This window comes from Lactuca virosa, chromosome 2 (genome assembly GCF_052849685.1).
Source record: "Lactuca virosa cultivar CGN04683 chromosome 2, Lactuca_virosa_CGN04683_v6, whole genome shotgun sequence".
Lineage (NCBI taxonomy): Eukaryota > Viridiplantae > Streptophyta > Magnoliopsida > Asterales > Asteraceae > Lactuca > Lactuca virosa.
The window spans coordinates 137,241,083-137,260,233 of NC_136427.1; the positions used below are offsets into that span (position 1 = coordinate 137,241,083).

Consider the following 19,151-nt stretch of genomic DNA (forward strand, 5'->3'; position numbering starts at 1 on the left):
TCAAAATCTTGATGCACATTTCAAGAGCTTTATCGCCTTTTCTTTGACAAACTCTGCAAATTTTAATGTAATCCTCAAACATAAACATCACTGTTTTCTTGAAAATATAAAGCCATTTTTAGGTTGAAAAATCTACTTAATAGTAGAAGTGAAAATTGCTTTGTTTTTGTATGACACAGTTACAATTAGATAGATTTTTAAAATACACTGTTGTAACATGATGAAATGGAAGATGGGTGCCACATATAAAGAAATAAATTAACTTTTAATTCACATATTAGATATATATAAAAGGATGAAATTCAAGAAATAGCAATGTAGAGTAATTGTGTATATATTATAGCTTCGGATTTACTACATTGTACTTTTTAAAAAATCTACCCAATTGCCAAATGTCATCCAAATAATACAAAGCTACTTAATACTTTCACTACTATAGTTGAATAGATTTTTCAATGTGTAATATACTAAAAAGAAAAACAATGAAAATTCAATGCTATAATTTGGTGGATTTTTTTAAGTACTATGCATTGACAAGAATAAAATATTGAAAGTACAATGCTATAATAATAAGAAACTAAAGAAGATTGGTATAATAAAGCAATAAATGGGAGCTATTTCTTGAATTTAACCTTATATAATAAAAACACATACTTAAGCTTAAGCCTTAATATCATACTTGAGTTTGACTTTTGAAAAATTGAAACTGAAACTGAACAAAAATTACAATAAAGTCAAAGAAACACCTACTCCTATTTTTATTTTCCTTGCAACTGATTCTAATATTCACAAAATTATAATATTGTATAGCAAAAAACTAAATTAAAATTCAAAACTACCAATTTTTTTCACATCCTTTCTTCGTACTATAATAAAATCTTGATGATGTGCATTTCAAGAGCTTTTTGCAGGTCCTATTGATGCACTTCTACATCGCCTTTTCTTTGACAAACTCTGCAAAATTACAATTCAATCCTTAACATGAACATCACTTATTTCTTGAAAAAAAAAATATACCCAATTATAGTATTATTATACTTACAAAATTTTAGTCAATTATAACAGTGAAAATTTCTTTGTATTTGGATGACATTGTTATAATTAGGTAGATTTTTCGAATTAGAAATGTTGTAATAGGAAGAAAGGAGAATAAGACGTTATACTAGACAAGTAAATGGAAGTAAGTTGCTATATTTTGCGATCTATTACATGGAGAAAACAATACAAAGGGTAAAATGGTCATTTACTCACACCGCAACCTTTCATTTTGTCCAACAAAAAAAGTCTTTATGCAAGTAAATGACCATTTTACCAATCTATAAGTACGTAAGTTGCTATTTGTTACATTTATTATATGGAGAAAACAACTGAAAAGGGTAAAATGGTCATTTATTCACATTGCGGCCGTTCATTCTGTCCGTTAAAAATAAGTCTTTATGCAAGTATTTGACCATTTTACCCATCTAAGTACATGAGTTGCTATTTTTTACATTTATTATATGGAGAAAATAATACAAAAGGGTAAAATGGCCATTTACTCACATCGCGACCTTCATTCTGTCCGACAAAAAAGTCTTTATCCAAGTAAATGACCATTTTACCCATCTAACAACGTAAGTTGCCATTTTTTTTACATTTATTACATGGAGAAAACAATACAAAAGGGTAAAATGGTCATTTACTCACGACCTTCATTCTGTCCGACAAAAAACCGTCTTTATGCAAGTAAATGACCATTTTACCCCTCTAAGTATTATATACACAAACTGCTTCTTTTTGGAGTAACTGAAACTGTATGCATGCAAGTAAATGATCAGTTTCCATCTAACAAACAAAACAAGTAAATGTGATGTGAGTAAATGACCATTTTATCCTTATAGTCAAAAAATCAAAAAACAGTCAGCACCTTAGCGGAAGGAAGTGGAAGAGAAGCTTGACGTCCACTCCGAGGTTCAGTTAACATCCGTATCTCCTGAAGCTGTCTAGCAATATCCTCCAAAAGCTGCAACTGCAAACTTTCTTTTTCACGATTATCAATGGAGAAATTCAGCTTTTCTCTTCCTTCTTGCACAATTCTCAACCTTTCTCTCAACCACTCAACTTCAGTATCAAGTTTCGTTCTTTCATTATCCAAAGCCGACGTTGAATTTCTCCTTAAACTCTTCCATTTCGACCCCATCGGCGGCAGTCCCATCACGCCGCTCACCTCCGCCTCCTTCACAACACCTCCGCCACTCACCTCAGCCTCCTCCTCCTTCCCATTTGTCTCATAAAAAACATCAGTCTCCTTCTTGTGTTCTTCCTCTACAATGGCTATGGTTTTCTCCGACAACTGTTTGTCTATCTTCAATTTTTGTTTTGATAAGTCGATTGACATGCTGAGATCACGTAAAATCCGATCAGGGTCGTTGTCACCGGAAACAAGGGTGTTATTGTAACTTTGATTACTTTCCGGTGGAGTCTGTCTGTAAGCTTCGACTTCCTTTTCCAGGAAATGTTTCTCCATCTCTCTTCTCAGAACGATTTCTTTCAGAATGTTCATCTCTTCTTCATCGTAAGCTGATTTCTCTTCTATCATTCTTTGATACTGACGCGACTCCATTTCTATTGACGCCTTTTCTTCTTGTAATCGGAGAATCATAGCCATGGCTTCATCGGCGGCAGTGGCGGCGGCGCTTCTTTCCTTCTCGAGTTCAATATAAAGCGCTGCTCGAGCATCTTGTTCCTCTATTAATTCTCGTGTCAATAAAAGAATCGTGTTTGCTTTATCTTCGTCATTAATGGGAATCCGTTCTTGGGAATCGTTCAGCGCCATGGGAGTCTGTGCTTCGTCTAAAACCAACCACAAAAATTCGAAAAAAAAAAGATGAATCTTAAAAAATGGAAACAATTAGTTTTGTAGAAATCGAAATAACAAGTAATCGAAGTACTCACAGTTGTTACAGCTGTTATCACCGGAAAGAATGGAGTTCTCTTGAACTCCGGCAACATGTTCTTTCTCATTGCTCTGCTGATCGACACACGTAATCCAATTTGGAGAAGATGATACAGAAGAGCGTTTACCACTATCGAGACTGCTCTTTTTTCTTCTTCGAAAACTACCTCTCACTCGATGATTTAAAGCCCCTTTTCCTTTCATATCGAATCCCCTTTCCTTTTCAATCTTAACTCCAGCATCATCAGTTTCATTTTTAACAGCTTTTCTAGCATCAGAGATCGAACTACTAGACGCTTCACCTTCTAATTCCTTAACCCTCTCACCTCTTCCTAAATTCAAACCATCACTCGCATTGCAATTCGGGACACTAAAGAAAATCGAATCAAAAGGGAACTTTCTAGTTACAGAGAATTGAACAGCGGATATTTTATCAGTTGGGTAATCAAGGAGTAAACTATTCAAATCGGAATTAGGGATTCCGAAGAATCCATGAGAAGGACTTGGCAAGCTCAAACCGAAAAAACCCAGAAATTTACCAGCAAAGAAAGCAATGGTTGATCCACAAAGTAAGAAATAAGCTATTGAAAGATCAAGAAAAGCACCCACCAAACTATTAAACGTCCAGAATCGCGTACCCTGTCTACTCATCTTCTAGGGTTCTTTCTGATCAAATAGATTGGGGAAAACCGTTGCTTGATTGTAGTTTGTAGAAACCCTCCCAGTTTAATTTTGAAAAACAAAATCAAGAAACCATTATTGGAAGTAAAGATGTAATCAAGACGATTGATTTTCATTTGATTTGGGATTTGAAAGACATGTATATCATATTATCCGCCTTCTTGATGAAGAAATGTAAATGTAAATGTAAATGCAAAATAGATGAATTCGACCTGATGATTTTGTTAGCGAGCGAGACACGCAGCATTGTTATCAACGAGGCACGTGCGATTCATTACCTGGAATTTTATAATAACGCCTTCCCATTTGTCATCTTTATATTTATCTTTTCTTTAACAAACATGACTACTTTTTTATTCATAAGGGCATGCCATAAATCACCAAACAATGTACTTTAATTGAATATGTTTGGAATATTCACTTTTGAAAAAATAAACCTTTTTTTTTTGTATAATTATAGTTAGAAAATTTATAATAGTAAAAAGGTTTGTTGGGTTTTTGAAAGAATCACCTTGAAATAAAATTAATTGATTGTGTCACACTATGCTTTTTATATTCCAATTATTTGTTACTTTATGGATTAAACCCCACAACAAAGTTAGATTCAACGTGATTGTGATATTAAAATAATTTATTTAACATAATAATTGGGATATAATTATCATTTTGGCTTGATTGGCGAAAAAGTAGGTTAATAAATTTCAAATTGGATAAATATCTTACAATTCGTTAATATAAAACCAAATCCAACATCCAATGCATATAATCTCATATTATTCATAGACATAAGAATGTGTACATTATACGTTATAATTCATATGAAATCCCCAATTTTTTTTAAAAAAAAAAACCAACATGCCTCGTGGTCAAACCCAAGATTATGTGAAACAAAATTACGAAAAGGTGAGTGAGAAAGTGAAACAAATATCAAGATGTCATCTTGCAAAACTCAAAACATAATAGAATATGCAACAACCAGTGAAGAAAATAGAATTGGAACCACTGTCAATCGTATAGAAATCAAATTTGTTGAACCGTTACCGGTCGATGGAACAGTATTCGTTCCACTACCGGAACCAGAAGGGTTGTTTGGTGTTGTTGGAGAACTTCCTGGAGACGCGGCTGTTCATTTTAAAAACATTTTGTAAGAATTAGTACGAAAGGCAAAACAAATAGCATAAAACTAACATGTATAGATGATTTGAATATTTTTCTACATATTAGTTTTACGTTTTTTATAGAAGTTTAACGAATTCATTTTTGGAGAGAAAATAAAAGCAAACTTGAACTATAATCTCTACAAAAAACTATCATACAAAACACAAACATATTAAATACCTTCAAACTAAATATCCTAGCATGTATCGGTTTTAAGTTAGAAAAAGGGTCCTACCATTGCATTGGCTAGTTGGAGGCGTTTGGACATCGCATGCATTTGGTAGCTCGAGAGCCTGAGTTTGGTTAATATTAAGGCCTAAGGACGAGCCACCACCGCTTAGGACCTCACACAAACATTGCGGTTGCGACTTGACCACACTAGCCAGCTGGGTGCAACACCCTGTTGATGGCGTTGACGAGTTGCCACTAATGTAGTTAAGGCATGGTGACATACTAATGATCACGTTTGTGCACCCTGAAGACGACGTTTGAGCCATTCCACAACCACATAACACACCTATTGTGATAGCTAGGATTATGGACTTCAACAAGAGAGTGTCATGTGTTTGATTTTGTGCCATTTGGAGAGATTGTTTGATAGAGAAGAGTGATTGAAATTGTTGGTAATTTGTTTGAGTAGAGTGTAGTTGTTTTGGTTTTATTTATAGGGGGATTGGAGAAAGAAAACTCAAAGTCAACTCTTCGGGTAAGAGGGGTTGCATTTAGGTTACCAACTACACTCCTAACCCATGTCACAACCGACCTTGGTATCAATTGCTTATAGATGTTTTATATTTTTTTCCCACTATTAAACATATTATATGATTTATTAATAGCGTGTCGTTTATTGATATATCTTAATGCTAGTGTGGTGATTGTGATATCAAGTGACTACAACCAAAATCCTACTAAGCAAAAGAACATGATCAGATGGTTGTACATATGGAGTAGTCCTCGCAGGCCAATAAGGAAAACTTTCCAAGTATAAATGTGAAAATAAAGAAAAAAATCTTAATAATAATCACAAATAAATTCTGTAAAAAGGCTAGTAGCAGGCCTGGTTTTAAGGGCGGGCGAGGTGCAGCCGCACAGGGCCCCGAACAAAATAGGGTCCGAGTTTTAATTAAATTATAAATTTAGTAACTACATATATATGAATTTATTCAAGTTTTTCCATAATCGTTGGGTAGCCCAATTGGCATAAGCGCGCCCTTTGTCTAAAATCAGTGTAGGTTTTAAATTCAAGTTACAGTTTTGGCCATTACTTTATTCTATATATTTTATAATCAACCCTTTCTTCCAATATGTTTAACAAATCAGTTTTCAGAAGTTACATAATTAGCCCTTAAACTTTTTATAAGTTTGTTTTCCTTATATATTAATAAATTGTATTTAGGGCCCTAATTTTCTTCTTAGCACAGGACCTTAAAATCTTGGAGTCGGCCCTGGCTAGTAGATGATATTGGATAAATGTAAACACAAACCAAAGACTATCCTTTGTTAACACAATCACAGGGTGTCTGGGATTGTTTATTTGAAAGTTGAAACGTTTTTCTTATAAAAATGTTTATTAGTTTATTCGGTATGAAAAACAGAGTATAAAAAAAATTATTGGTTGTTTTTTTTTAAAAAAAAAACAGTTATACATTACAAAAAATAACTTTAGCAAAAAGCTAGAGAGAGAAAAACCAATTACACAATGTCTAATGTAACCAACAAGCTGAGTTTTTATAACATTTACTATTTCTATTATAGTACTACAAAAAAGAAAACTTATTTATGGAATCAACAATTTGATGTTTCCTAATCTTATTGCCTGCAAAAACATGATCGTTTTTGAACCATCAAAGATACCAAATTGTGGGATAAAGTACCACATTAATGATTTTTTTTTTCGCAGAACACTGAAATTCATCAATGGAATCAAACATAGCATTAGCTTAAACAAAATATGTACAATAAAAATCAAGTCACCTGAACATTGCATTCCGTGTTCTAACTACCACCTTGCACTTAAAAACAAATGGTCTAGCTTCTGACGCACAAACATGACAAAGAATAGAAGGAATATCAATTCATCTTTTGTCTAAATTATCCCTAGAAGAATAGAAGAAAGTCGATCCAACATAACATGTCAAACTAAAATGCTTATCTTTCTAGGAATACAACAGTCCCACATTGTATGCATATGGAAGGTAAAAAATGATTATCAATTCATCTTCTTGTGTCAGCTACTGAAAAACCTTTGGAATCCCTTATATCCCACCACCATTTGTCTTTATCAATTTATTTTTTTATAGAACGACACTCTTATTTGTTTTCGTTTATCCATTGTACTTTCAAGTTTTCTATTATAAAGGCACTACACTTTAGTAATCAACCTAGTTGATATCATTGTATATCTAAATACTTTATTTCTAATGCATTGTAGTTTATAGTTATACCTAAGTGGAACGTTATAGTTTCAATTACTTTCTTATTAAGAAAATGTACTTTAATTTTTATGTTAATATTGAGTTTTATTCAAAAATCTGTTTATAAAAACACTAAAACAATAACGAAAGCTTTAAAATTGTGAATAAATTTAAAACTATTTTAACCCACCAATGATCACTTTGAAAACATGAAAAGATTAAATACAATTATAGGAAGAGAATAATTCAACATTTGAAGACTCTGGTTCCTCTTGGAATGTTGGAAGTTGATGAAGAATGTAGAGTACAACTCCACATTAGTTAGAAACACCAACAATTTTTCAACTTCATAAGATGCTAGTCTTCTTCTTGTAATAAAAGAATACTCTTAAGCCTTTAAGAACAAAACAAATTTTTTGTCTTAAAGGAGAGAATAAAGTATCAACTTCTTCTTACTTTGATCTTAACTCTTTAAAAGACAAAACAAGATAGAATATAGAGATGGGAAGACCAAAATTTCATGGTTTTGGCTAGTGGAAATGAGAAGAATAAAAGCCTTCATAAAGCCAAAATATTACCCATTAGGTCTTAACACTTTAGGACAAGCCATACCTCTTAATATTATTTGTCATGATTCTAAAGCACGTCCCCTAGAATAAAATAAGCCAAAGACCATGTCTACATTTTCTAGCCATGCTTACATTTTATAAAGAAAATGACAAGATTTTTATAGAAGAACTTCAAGTATTTATAAAATATATACCCTTATATTTTTAGCTAGAAAACAAAAGTATTTATAGTCCAAAAAGATATATATGACTTAATAAATCATACCTTATGATATATTTTGATACTTAACATTGAAAATTAATATTTCCATGAAATAAATAATTACAAGAATTATATTTATTTAGAAAGAATCAAATTCTAATAAATAATACATTTACATAAAGTTGTTGTTAGTGTGGCCCTTTAGGAACATATATTATCTAGCAATATCATTCTATAATAACTCTTGAGCAGATAGATCTTTCAATTTGCTTGGATTTACCAAAAAAAATTAGATACAATTTTTTATTCAAATACAATTTGTAAAAGCATGTGTTATTTCTAGAAAAGGATTATAAGAAACAAATAAAAGGATAATGAACTAAGTTAATTAGTGATTATAACAAAATATAAGTTGTGACAACCCGAAATTTCTAGCTTACATTCTTCATTTCTATCAAAGTTAGCCTCGTTTTGCTATTTTATAATGAAGTTTTTGGTCTATATGAGTGCTTAAGGCGTAGTATAATTAAGATACGTGTCGTAGGATGGGTTAGAATGTGTGTAGAAACGCAAAAACGGGCCAAACACACCAAACTAGGTGTGTGCGGCCGCACACCAGAGTGTGCGGCCAGCCAGCCGCACACACCCAACCGCACTCCCATCCCAACCGCACACTCCCTTCTATATATACTACACTTGGTCATTTTAAACACTTTATACACTTCTTCAAAGCTAGGACCCGAAATCCTCTAAAGTATCATCCAAATCTCCTTGAGGATCTTCATAAAAGGTAACATCTTTAGCCAAGAACACCAAGAACACCAAGAACACCATGAACACTATGTGTACGGCCGCACACACCAAGTATGGCCGCACACACACACCCTGGCCGCACACACACACATATAGTGTGTATTTTGACCATACACTCCTTTGTATAGCCATATACCCCTTCATATAATCATAAATTGTTGTAACACTTCAATATAAGTGTTTACTAGTCCCTAAGATGGTCCCAATTCAATAATTAGTGGTTCTAAACACTAATTATAATCATATATGTATCAATATATGTTAAATAGGATTCACTATAGGTGAGTTCATACCCCTTAATCAATCTTTTAAATGTTTTTAAATGCTTTTATGGGGGGGGGGTACAAGTTGATCTATTATAGTTATTATATCAATCACATGTGATTAATAACTACCAAACAAGTGGTTTTCTTACTTTTCAAACTGTTTTACAAACTGACATTAAGTCACTTTTTCTTAAGTTCTTAAACTCTTCAAAGGTTTTACAAAACTTCTTTTATACTTTTATATTGTCAATTGCATGCCTAGATATGTATAGTTATATAAGCAATGTTTAAAGGACTTAGGAAGGCTAGCTCGCCTTATCTCCTTTTCCTCGTTGGGATGTGGCTTTAGGGCATCGGTTATCCGCCCGAAGGTCATTTAAATATTAGTTATATATCATGTATACATATATAGTCATAAAAGTTCCTTCATTCAGTTCCATACCTTTGGGTAGCAAGGGTATACAAACATGTTCATACCATGCTAGTAAGCTACCATGGGGGTAGTTTAGGGAGTTACTAATACTATTACTAGAACAAGGAATCATTCAATGAGTCAGTTCATACATGAGTCAATACATGCTAGATAAAGAGAGAACACACGTTACAGCTAGTACACAGTACATTAAAATACAATACAGAGTGATGAGAAACAAAACATACAGGCTAGACAGAGGGAGAACATACAATACAGCTAGCACATTCATTACATATACATTACATGCAGTTATGTGAGCCACGTACGGGGCATGGCACTACCTGCCATGGCCGTACATGTATCCAGAATCTCCTTAATTGGGGAGCGTATGAGTTTGCGTATAGCTATACTGGATTGACTATCCTACACCTTGCTGCTAGCTACAGTAGGACTTAAATGTCTGTGGGTGCCAAATGTCATTTTTCTCCGACATCTTGCATTGTCGCGTTCTATAGTCGGTAGCAGGATTACAGGCCGATCACATGGTACTTTAAATTATAATTGGTTTAAAGTAGTTAGTACAGCAATAGTTATTCATTATAATACTATAGTACTATTTCATTTTCCTATTGCATTCATTTTGTGATTTTCACAATAGTCAGAAATGCTAAAACTATATTTTGATAAATGATAGTCAGATCAGGGAAAATACACACTATTACAAGAGACACACACAGATACTAGATGCCTTGGTAGAAGGCTACTTTCAATAGGAAACATAGGGTTTTCTAGGTTGTTCAAAACTTTCACATACTCACACTTCACATACTTACAAATACATTCTTACAAATACAGATACTAAAATACTTATGATCTCACCAGCTTTAAAGCTGATAAACTCTTTCAAAATAACTTGTATTCTCAGGTCACCAGTAGGCAGGTACAGGTGCCAGGTTTTGAGAAGATGGAGCTCGTTCAAGACTCCTCTTTTATTTTGTTGTATATTTTTGGTGTCTATATAACTTGACAGAACACACCTGTATGAAATTATATTATTAATGCAATGGATGATGTTGTTGCTTGTTTACTACTTTGCATTGTTGTGATACTGTACATGACGTCCTCCACCCCAGAACGTTTCCGCCGTGCAGTGGTTTTGGGGGTGTGACAGATTGGTATCAGAGCATTGTTTATAGTGAATTGAGTATATCAACCCATAAAAGATATACTAACTATAAATACATTGGGATTAAAACACTCTGACCAAGAGTTTATACTTTTAAATAATAAAATATTTAAGTAAGTATACGTGCCTGCATTCGTACTAAAATCAATGTCACAATGACAAGAACAAAAGTATTACGATTGTTGAATATCACAAGTAAGCTTGGGGATGTATGGTCAGTCCTGGGAATGGCATAGCCTGATCAACTATGCTGGTCCGAGGAGTAATTAGCATATGTCCAAGAATGGTTGTGATGTGGCAACAAGTCTAAAAACTTACCAACACCACCACAAAGAAATACCATAGGGGTATTTGGTCTTACTGTAATTACTTATCTGAGAATTAAAGGTCTTTATTAGTATGTCAATGGTTGTTTAGTGGATAGACTATGTTTATATGTACTAGGATGTCATGGACTTAGAATCTGTGAATCTTTGCTTTATGTCCTGTCCTCGTTGGGTTGGGGGCTTAGGGTTAGGGTCACTTATTCGAAGGTCTATCCTATCCTAACTACATATAACCGGTATGCACTAAACAAGTATTGAAGCAACTGATAAAGATCATCTTATAATTATCTTAGTTAGTTCGTCTATTTAGTTATTTCTTATATCCCTTTTCTCGCGTAGATATCATGGCTGGCTTCTATCCCCACGGAGACCCGTACTTTCCCGACCACGGCAATGCTGGATGGCTTGGAGAAGAACCAGAAGATGATCACCCAATCCCTTTGGATGATCATGAAGCTGAGGGCTTTTCTAATGGTTCTGACTCGGAGCCAGAAGTCAACAACCAACCCCCAGCTGATCAAAACCCAAACCCTCGTCCAGCATTTCAAGGACCCACACCTCTGTGGGCCACAAACTTGAATGGTTGGAGTCAGGAGCAAGGGCAACCAATGCCCTACAATGGGGACAGAAGCTTCTACAACCTCACTGAGGGAGGTTCTGCTGACAGAGTCCTACCCGTCATGGTTCGTAGGATTGCTCGGAACACAGAGCAGGGTCGAGCAGCTATCGGCCAAGTCGTGGAGGTTGTTGCCAACTCTGGCGTTAACACTATCCGCATTCGTCAGCTGGAGTCCGCTCATGAAAGGGCTCAGGTCGGTAATGCAATGCTTCAGAGGGAACTTGCTGAAACCCGAGCTGAAGTCGGGGAACTTCGAGCTCAACAAGCAAGATCTGATAGGCGCGTGAGAGACATAGAACGCCTTCTGTCGGAGTCAAGAACTCACTCTAGCAGTTCTCGGCGCCGATAGATTCTCACCAACTTCTCTTTTGGATATAACTTAGTTATGTTAAAAACTCTAGTCTAATTTCCCGTCCTTGTAAATCTTAGACCTGTTAGGTCTTGATTAGGTCGTAGTTCTGTCAAAATTTTCCATCTTGGTTGATGTAAGACCTACTACTAGGTCATTTTTCCCGACTTGTTACATCTGAAATCCCAGTATCTTTGACAGATATCTAATGTAATGGAAATTATTATCCAAATGCTTTCATCTTCATTCAAGTATTTCATTCAAATATGCTGTTGGACTATGGAGAGTTAGTCCATGATTCATTCACATCGATTTTTCCTATCAAATTCTTATCAATGTTTATATCTTTCAAAAACTTTCAGTTCAAAGATGCCTCCACGTAAATCCCCAAGACACAATCCCCCACCAACTCCACCTACTCCTCAATTTGATACAGCAGCCCTCAATGCTGCTGTAGCTACGGCTGTGGCTACAGCCATGGCTCAATATCATTCATCGGGTTCCACTGGAGGAGGAACCCCTGTTCAGTCTGTTCAAGTTGAAGTTCCTGTGCGCTCGAGAGAGTGTTCCTATAAGGACTTCACCAACGGCAAGCCATTGTCCTTTAAAGGAGCTGGCGGAGTCCTAGTCCTCTCGCAGTGGTTCGAGAAGACAGAATCGGTCTTTGAAATCTGCTCGTGCCCGGAGGGAAGCAAGGTCAAGTTTGCCGCTTGTACCTTCGAATCAAAAGCCCTAACATGGTGGAACAGCCATGTTAAGTCACTATCTTTAGTGGTTGCTAACGATATGGGCTGGGATACCATGAAAGACCTCATGATCGAGGAATACTGCCCAAGGGGCGAGATCCAAAAGCTGGAGGAGGAACTATGGAGCCTGACCATGAAGGGCTCCGACATCGTCTCGTATACCGCCAGGTTCTGTGAACTGGTGGCCCTCTGTCCCAATATGATCCATTCAGAGGGAAAGAAAATCGAGAGATATATATGGGGGCTGATGCCACCATACCAGGGAAATGTATTGGCATCACACCCCACTACATTTGATAGTGCCAAACGATTGGCACAGCGGCTAATAGACCACGGGGTCCATACCCCGGCCGCAACAACGACCCTGGCCATCGCAGAACCCGCCAGAACCGCCGATTCCAAACGGAAGAATTGGGATGACAAGAAAAAAAAGAAGGCTGCCAAGAAGCAGCGGGTCGTGGCAGTTCATGCTGCGATAGCACCTGCCACTGCTGCTACTGCTCCGGCAAGGCAGTACTCAGGAAGTTTGCCTAAGTGCAATCAGTGCAACTTCCACCACGTTGGGGCCTGTCGAGAAATGCAGTGCTATAACTGCAACAGGAAGGGGCACACTGCCCGCTTCTGCAAGGCCCCAGCAAAACCAATCACCCAAGTCCCCGGCGCTGGAGTGGGCCAAGCTTGCTACAACTGTGGCGAAGTGGGCCACTATAAGAGGAACTGCCCCAAGGCAGGGAATGCCGGAGGAGTAGGAAGAGTTCTGGCTATAGGCCATGAGGAGGCGGTTGCCGACCCTACAGTGGTCACTGGTACGTTTCTCCTCGACAACTCTTATGCATGTATACTATTTGATAGTGGAGCGGAGAGGAGCTTCGTGAATTAAAAATTTGCTCATTTACTTAAGCAAAAATCACGAGCACTCGAAGAACCGTTCACAGTAGAAATGGCTAATGGGAAGACAGAGAGCACTAGCTGCATATTCATAGGGTGTACCTTAACTTTAGATAGCCATTCATTTTCGATCGATCTCATGCCAGTCTCAATTAAAAGTTTCGACGTCATCATTGGCATGGATTGGTTGAGTCTTCAGCGTGCCGACATCATGTGTTACGAAAAGGCTGTCCGCCTTAATCTTTCGTCTGGCGAAACCCTAGTAGTATATGGCGACAAACCCGGCACAAACCTTCGTATCATATCGAGTATTCAAGCTCAGAAATTCTTGCGAAAGGAATGTCGCGCATTCCTTGCTCATGTGGTCGATGTGAGCCAAGAAACGAAACCTATTCAGAACATTCCAGTAGTACGCGATTTTCCCGACATCTTTCCAGAAGAGCTACCAGGATTACCTCCGCAATGACAAGTCGAGTTCAGAATCGACTTAGTTCCAGGGGCTACTCCCGTAGCCAAATCGCCTTATCGTCTAGCACCTGCAGAGATGCAAGAACTGTCCTGTCAACTTAACGAACTGCTCAGCAAGGGCTTTATAAGACCAAGCTTCTCACCCTGGGGAGCTCCGGTCTTGTTCGTCAAGAAGAAATACGGATCGTTTCGTATGTGCATCGACTACAGGGAGCTCAACAAACTGACCGTCAAGAATCGTTATCCTTTGCCTCGGATTGACGATTTATTCGATCAACTTCAAGGGGCGAATTTCTTTTCAAAAATCGACTTAAGATCCGGATATCACCAACTACGAGTGCTAGGGGAGGATGTTCCGAAGACAGCCTTCCGAACTCGTTATGGGCACTACGAATTCGTAGTAATGCCGTTCGGATTAACAAACGCGCCCGCTGTATTCATGGATTTAATGAATAGGGTGTGTCGTCCTTACTTAGAACAGTTCGTCATCATCTTCATCGATGACATACTTATCTACTCTCGTAGTAAGGAGGAGCATAGTCAACATCTGCACTTAGTCTTAGAAACATTGCGTGCGGAGAAGCTTTTTGCGAAGTTCTCGAAATGCGAATTTGGATCCACCGAGTCGAATTATTAGGGCACGTGGTTAGCAAAGAGGGAATACACGTGGACCTTTCAAAAATTAAAGCCATTGAGAGCTGGTCAGCACCAAAGACGCCTACAGAAATTCGTCAATTTCTAGGCCTCGCTGGCTACTATCGCAGGTTCATTTAGAACTTCTCCCGCATTGCGAAGCCTCTTACAACACTTACCCAGAAGGGCGTATCCTTTGACTGGGAAGAGAAGCAGGAGAGAGCGTTCCAAACGCTCAAACGAGCCTTGTGTACCGCACCAATACTATCCCTCCCCGAAAGGATAGAAGACTTCGTTGTCTATTGCGATGCGTCAAATCAAGGGCTCGGATGTGTACTAATGCAGCGAGGTGAGGTTATCGCCTATGCCTCGAGACAGCTGAAGACACATGAGGCCAACTATACGACGCACGATCTTGAACTAGGAGCAGTTGTGTTTGCTCTGAAGATCTGGAGACACTACTTGTACGATATGAAGAGCACAATCTTTACAGACCACAAGAGCCTTCAACATATATTCGACCAGAAGGAGCTCAACATGAGACAACGACGGTGGGTCGAGCTGCTCAGTGATTACGAATGCGAAATTCGTTATCATCCGGGTAAAGCCAATGTAGTAGCTGACGCCCTAAGTCGGAAAGAATATTCTGGTCGAAGAGTCAAATCATTGACGATGACTATCCATTCACACTTATCCACTCAAATACAGGCGGCTCAGCTCGACGCTTTGAAACCTGAAAATGTGACCAGTGAATCCCTGCGAGGGATGGATAAGAACTTGGAAGTTAAGGGTGGTGGAGCTTATTACCTCATGGACCGGATCTGGACCCCGAAACTTGGTGGTTTCAGAGACTTGGTCATGAACGAGGCGCATACCACTCGTTATTCCGTCCACCCGGGTTCAGATAAGATGTATCTGGATCTTAAAAAGTTATACTGGTGGCCTAACATGAAAGCAGAAATTGCTACCTTCGTAAGTAAATGCCTTACTTGCGCAAAGGTCAAGGTCGAATACCAGAAACCCTCAGGTCTCCTGCAACAGCCTGAGATACCGGAATGGAAGTGGGAGCGGATCACTATGGACTTCATAACCAAGTTTCCCAAGACAACGGGTGGACTTGATACCATATGGGTCATCGTCGACAGATTGACCAAGTACGCACACTTCCTGCCTATCAAGGAGACAGACAAAATGGAGAAACTTACAAGAACTTACATTAGGGAGATTGTACGACTGCACGGTGTCCCCATATCCATTATCTCGGACAGAGATAGTAGGTTCACTTCTAGGTTCTGACAGTCGCTACAGAGTTCCTTAGGAACTAGGCTGGACATGAGTACAGCCTACCATCCACAGACAGACGGACAAAGTGAGAGGACTATCCAAACCTTGGAAGATATGTTGCGAGCCTGTGTAATCGACTTTGGGAAAGCATGGGATACTCATTTACCCCTTGTAGAATTTTCCTACAACAACAGTTATCACACAAGCATAAAGGCTGCTCCATTCGAGGCCCTCTATGGCCGCAAGTGCAGATCCCCTCTGTGCTGGGCTGAGGTGGGTGATACCCAGTTAGCTAAAGGGCGAGTCCATGAAAGCACTCTCACAGGTCCGGAGATCATACGGGAAACGACGGAGAAGATCGTTCAGATCCGTGAACGATTGAAAGCCTCTAGAGACCGACAGAAAAGCTACGCTGATAAACGAAGGAAACCGTTGGAATTCCAGGTGGGCGACCGTGTTTTATTGAAGGTCTCACCCTGGAAGGGCTTGATACGCTTTGGAAAGCGGGGAAAGCTAAATCCAAGGTACATAGGGCCTTTTGAGATTCTCGCAAGAATCGGCCCTGTAGCTTACAAACTTAACTTACCACGTGAACTCAGTAACGTACATTCTACTTTCCACGTCTCGAACTTGAAAAAGTGTCTGTCCGACGAGACTCTTGTAATCCCCACTCGACGAGATCGAGATCAACGAGAGCCTCAACTTCGTGGAAGAACCAGTAGAGATCATGGACCGAGAGGTCAAGCAAACGAAACAAAGCCGCATCCCGATAGTGAAGGTTCGCTGGAACGCCAAGCGAGGACCGGAATTCACTTGGGAGCGAGAGGATCAGATGAAACTGAAATACCCTCGTCTTTTTACTTAGTTATTTGTAACTAAGTATTTTCTTAAATTCTAATTTCGGGACGAAATTCCTTCTAAGGAGGGGATGATGTGACAACCCGAAATTTCTAGCTTACATTCTTCATTTCTATCAAAGTTAGCCTCGTTTTGCTATTTTATAATGAAGTTTTGGGGTCTATATGAGTGCTTAAGGCGTAGTATAATTAAGATACGTGTCGTAGGATGGGTTAGAATGTGTGTAGCAACGCAAAAATGGGCCAAACACACCAAACTAGGTGTGTGCGGCCGCACACCAGAGTGTGCGGCCAGCCAGCCGCACACCCAACCGCACTCCCATCCCAACCGCAGACTCCCTTCTATATATAATACACTTGGTCATTTTGAACACTTTATACACTTCTTCAAAGCTAGGACCCGAAATCCTCTCAAGTATCATCCAAATCTCCTTGAGGATCTTCATAAAAGGTAACATCTTTAGCCAAGAACACCAAGAACACCAAGAACACTATGTGTACGGCCGCACACACCAAGTACGGCCGCACACACACACCCTGGCCGCACACACACATATAGTGTGTATTTTGACCATACACTCCTTTGTATAGCCATATACCCCTTCATACAATCATAAATGGTTGTAACACTTCAATATAAGTGTTTATTAGTCCCTAAGATGGTCCCAATTCAATAATTAGTGGTTCTAAACACTAATTATAATCATATATGTATCAATATATGTTAAATAGGATTCGCGTGTGTGCTCAAGTCTCCACTTGACACTTAACAACTTATCCGACACTTTCATCCAAACCACTAACTACAGGTGAGTTCATACCCCTTAATCAATCTTTTAAATGTTTTTAAATGCTTTTATGGGGGGGGGTACAAGTTGATCTATTATAGTTATTATATCAATCACATGTGATTAATAACTACCAAAAAAGTGGTTTTCTTACTTTTCAAACTGTTTTACAAAGTGACATTAAGTCACTTTTTCTTAAGTTCTTATTCTCTTCAAAGGTTTTACAAAACTTCTTTTATACTTTTATATTGTCAATTGCATGCCTAGATATATATAGTTATATAAGCAATGTTTAAAGGACTTAGGAAGGCTAGCTCGCCTTATCTCCTTTTCCTCGTTGGGATGTGGCTTTAGGGCATCGGTTATCCGTCCGAAGGTCATTTAAATATTAGTTATATATCATGTATACATATATAGTCATAAAAGTTCCTTCATTCAGTTCCATACCTTTGGGTAGCAAGGGTATACAAACATGTTCATACCATGCTAGTAAGCTACCATGGGGGTAGTTTAGGGAGTTACTAATACTATTACTAGAACAAGGAATCATTCAATGAGTCAGTTCATACATGAGTCAATACATGCTAGATAGAGAGAGAACACACGTTACAGCTAGTACACAGTACATTAAAATACAATACAGAGTGATGAGAAACAAAACATACAGGCTAGACAGAGGGAGAACATACAATACAGCTAGCACATTCATTACATATACATTACATGCAGTTATGTGAGCCACGTACGGGGCATGGCACTACCTGCCATGGCCGTACATGTATCCAGAATCTCCTTAATTGGGGAGTGTATGAGTTTGCGTATAGCTATACTGGATTGACTATCCTACACCTTGCTGCTAGCTACAGTAGGACTTAAATGTCTGTGGGTGCCAAATGTCATTTTTCTCCGACATCTTGCATTGTCGCGTTCTATAGTCGGTAGCAGGATTACAGGCCGATCACATGGTACTTTAAATTATAATTGGTTTAAAGTAGTTAGTACAGCAATAGTTATTCATTATAATACTATAGTACTATTTCATTTTCCTATTGCATTCACTTTGTGATTTTCACAATAGTCAGAAATGCTAAAACTATATTTTGATAAATGATAGTCAGATCAGGGAAAATACACACTATGACAAGAGACACATACAGATACTAGATGCCTTGGTAGAAGGCTACTTTCAATAGGAAACATAGGGTTTTCTAGGTTGTTCAAAACTTTCACATACTCACACTTCACATACTTACAAATACATTCTTACAAATACAGACACTAAAATACTTATGATCTAACCAGCTTTAAAGCTGATAAACTCTTTCAAAATAACTTGTATTCTCAGGTCACCAGTAGGCAGGTACAGGTGCCAGGTTTTGAGAAGATGGAGCTCGTTCAAGACTCCTCTTTTATTTTGTTGTATATTTTTGGTGTCTATATAACTTGACAGAACACACCTGTATGAAATTATATTATTAATGCAATGGATGATGTTGTTGCTTGTTTACTACTTTGCATTGTTGTGATACTGTACATGACGTCCTCCACCCCAGA

At 38.0% G+C, this 19,151-nt stretch overlaps 2 protein-coding genes across 4 annotated transcripts; both read right to left on the reverse strand.

Annotated features, from left to right (window-relative positions):
• Positions 1 to 617: 617 nt before the first annotated feature.
• On the reverse strand, positions 618 to 3,926 carry LOC145159529 (uncharacterized). Of its 3 annotated transcripts, none has more exons than XR_013737769.1 (4): positions 2,935 to 3,926; positions 1,907 to 2,832; positions 1,690 to 1,824; positions 618 to 954 (listed from the first exon to the last, which is right to left on the reverse strand). XR_013737769.1 is itself a non-coding variant. In XM_079078535.1 (3 exons), exons 1-3 carry the CDS (start codon positions 3,584 to 3,586, stop codon positions 895 to 897), a joined length of 1,638 nt encoding a protein of 545 aa, XP_078934661.1. In that variant the 5' UTR covers positions 3,587 to 3,920; the 3' UTR covers positions 618 to 894. The 3 variants fall into 3 exon arrangements, 1 of the variants encoding a protein (XP_078934661.1); XR_013737771.1 differs by having other exon boundaries at positions 1,690 to 1,791; positions 2,935 to 3,925; XM_079078535.1 differs by lacking the exon at positions 1,690 to 1,824 and having other exon boundaries at positions 2,935 to 3,920.
• Positions 3,927 to 4,373: 447 nt separating this feature from the next.
• Positions 4,374 to 5,419, reverse strand: LOC145159530 (non-specific lipid transfer protein GPI-anchored 26-like). Its single transcript, XM_079078536.1, has 2 exons — positions 5,010 to 5,419; positions 4,374 to 4,738 (listed from the first exon to the last, which is right to left on the reverse strand). Exons 1-2 carry the CDS (start codon positions 5,353 to 5,355, stop codon positions 4,566 to 4,568), a joined length of 519 nt encoding a protein of 172 aa, XP_078934662.1. The 5' UTR covers positions 5,356 to 5,419; the 3' UTR covers positions 4,374 to 4,565.
• Positions 5,420 to 19,151: the final 13,732 nt, after the last annotated feature.

Excerpts from the sequence above, each read along its gene's own strand:
- LOC145159530 (XM_079078536.1), bottom strand. The coding sequence starts at position 5,355 with ATGGCACAAAATCAAACACATGACACTCTCTTGTTGAAGTCCATAATC. Across the intron at positions 4,739-5,009 it reads TCCAACTAGCCAATGCAATG|CCGCGTCTCCAGGAAGTTCT; the intron begins GTAGGACCCTTT and ends TAAAATGAACAG.
- LOC145159529 (XM_079078535.1), bottom strand. The coding sequence starts at position 3,586 with ATGAGTAGACAGGGTACGCGATTCTGGACGTTTAATAGTTTGGTGGGT. Across the intron at positions 2,833-2,934 it reads TGATAACAGCTGTAACAACT|ACGAAGCACAGACTCCCATG; the intron begins GTGAGTACTTCG and ends GGTTGGTTTTAG. Across the intron at positions 955-1,906 it reads TTCCACTTCCTTCCGCTAAG|AGTTTGTCAAAGAAAAGGCG; the intron begins GTGCTGACTGTT and ends GTAATTTTGCAG.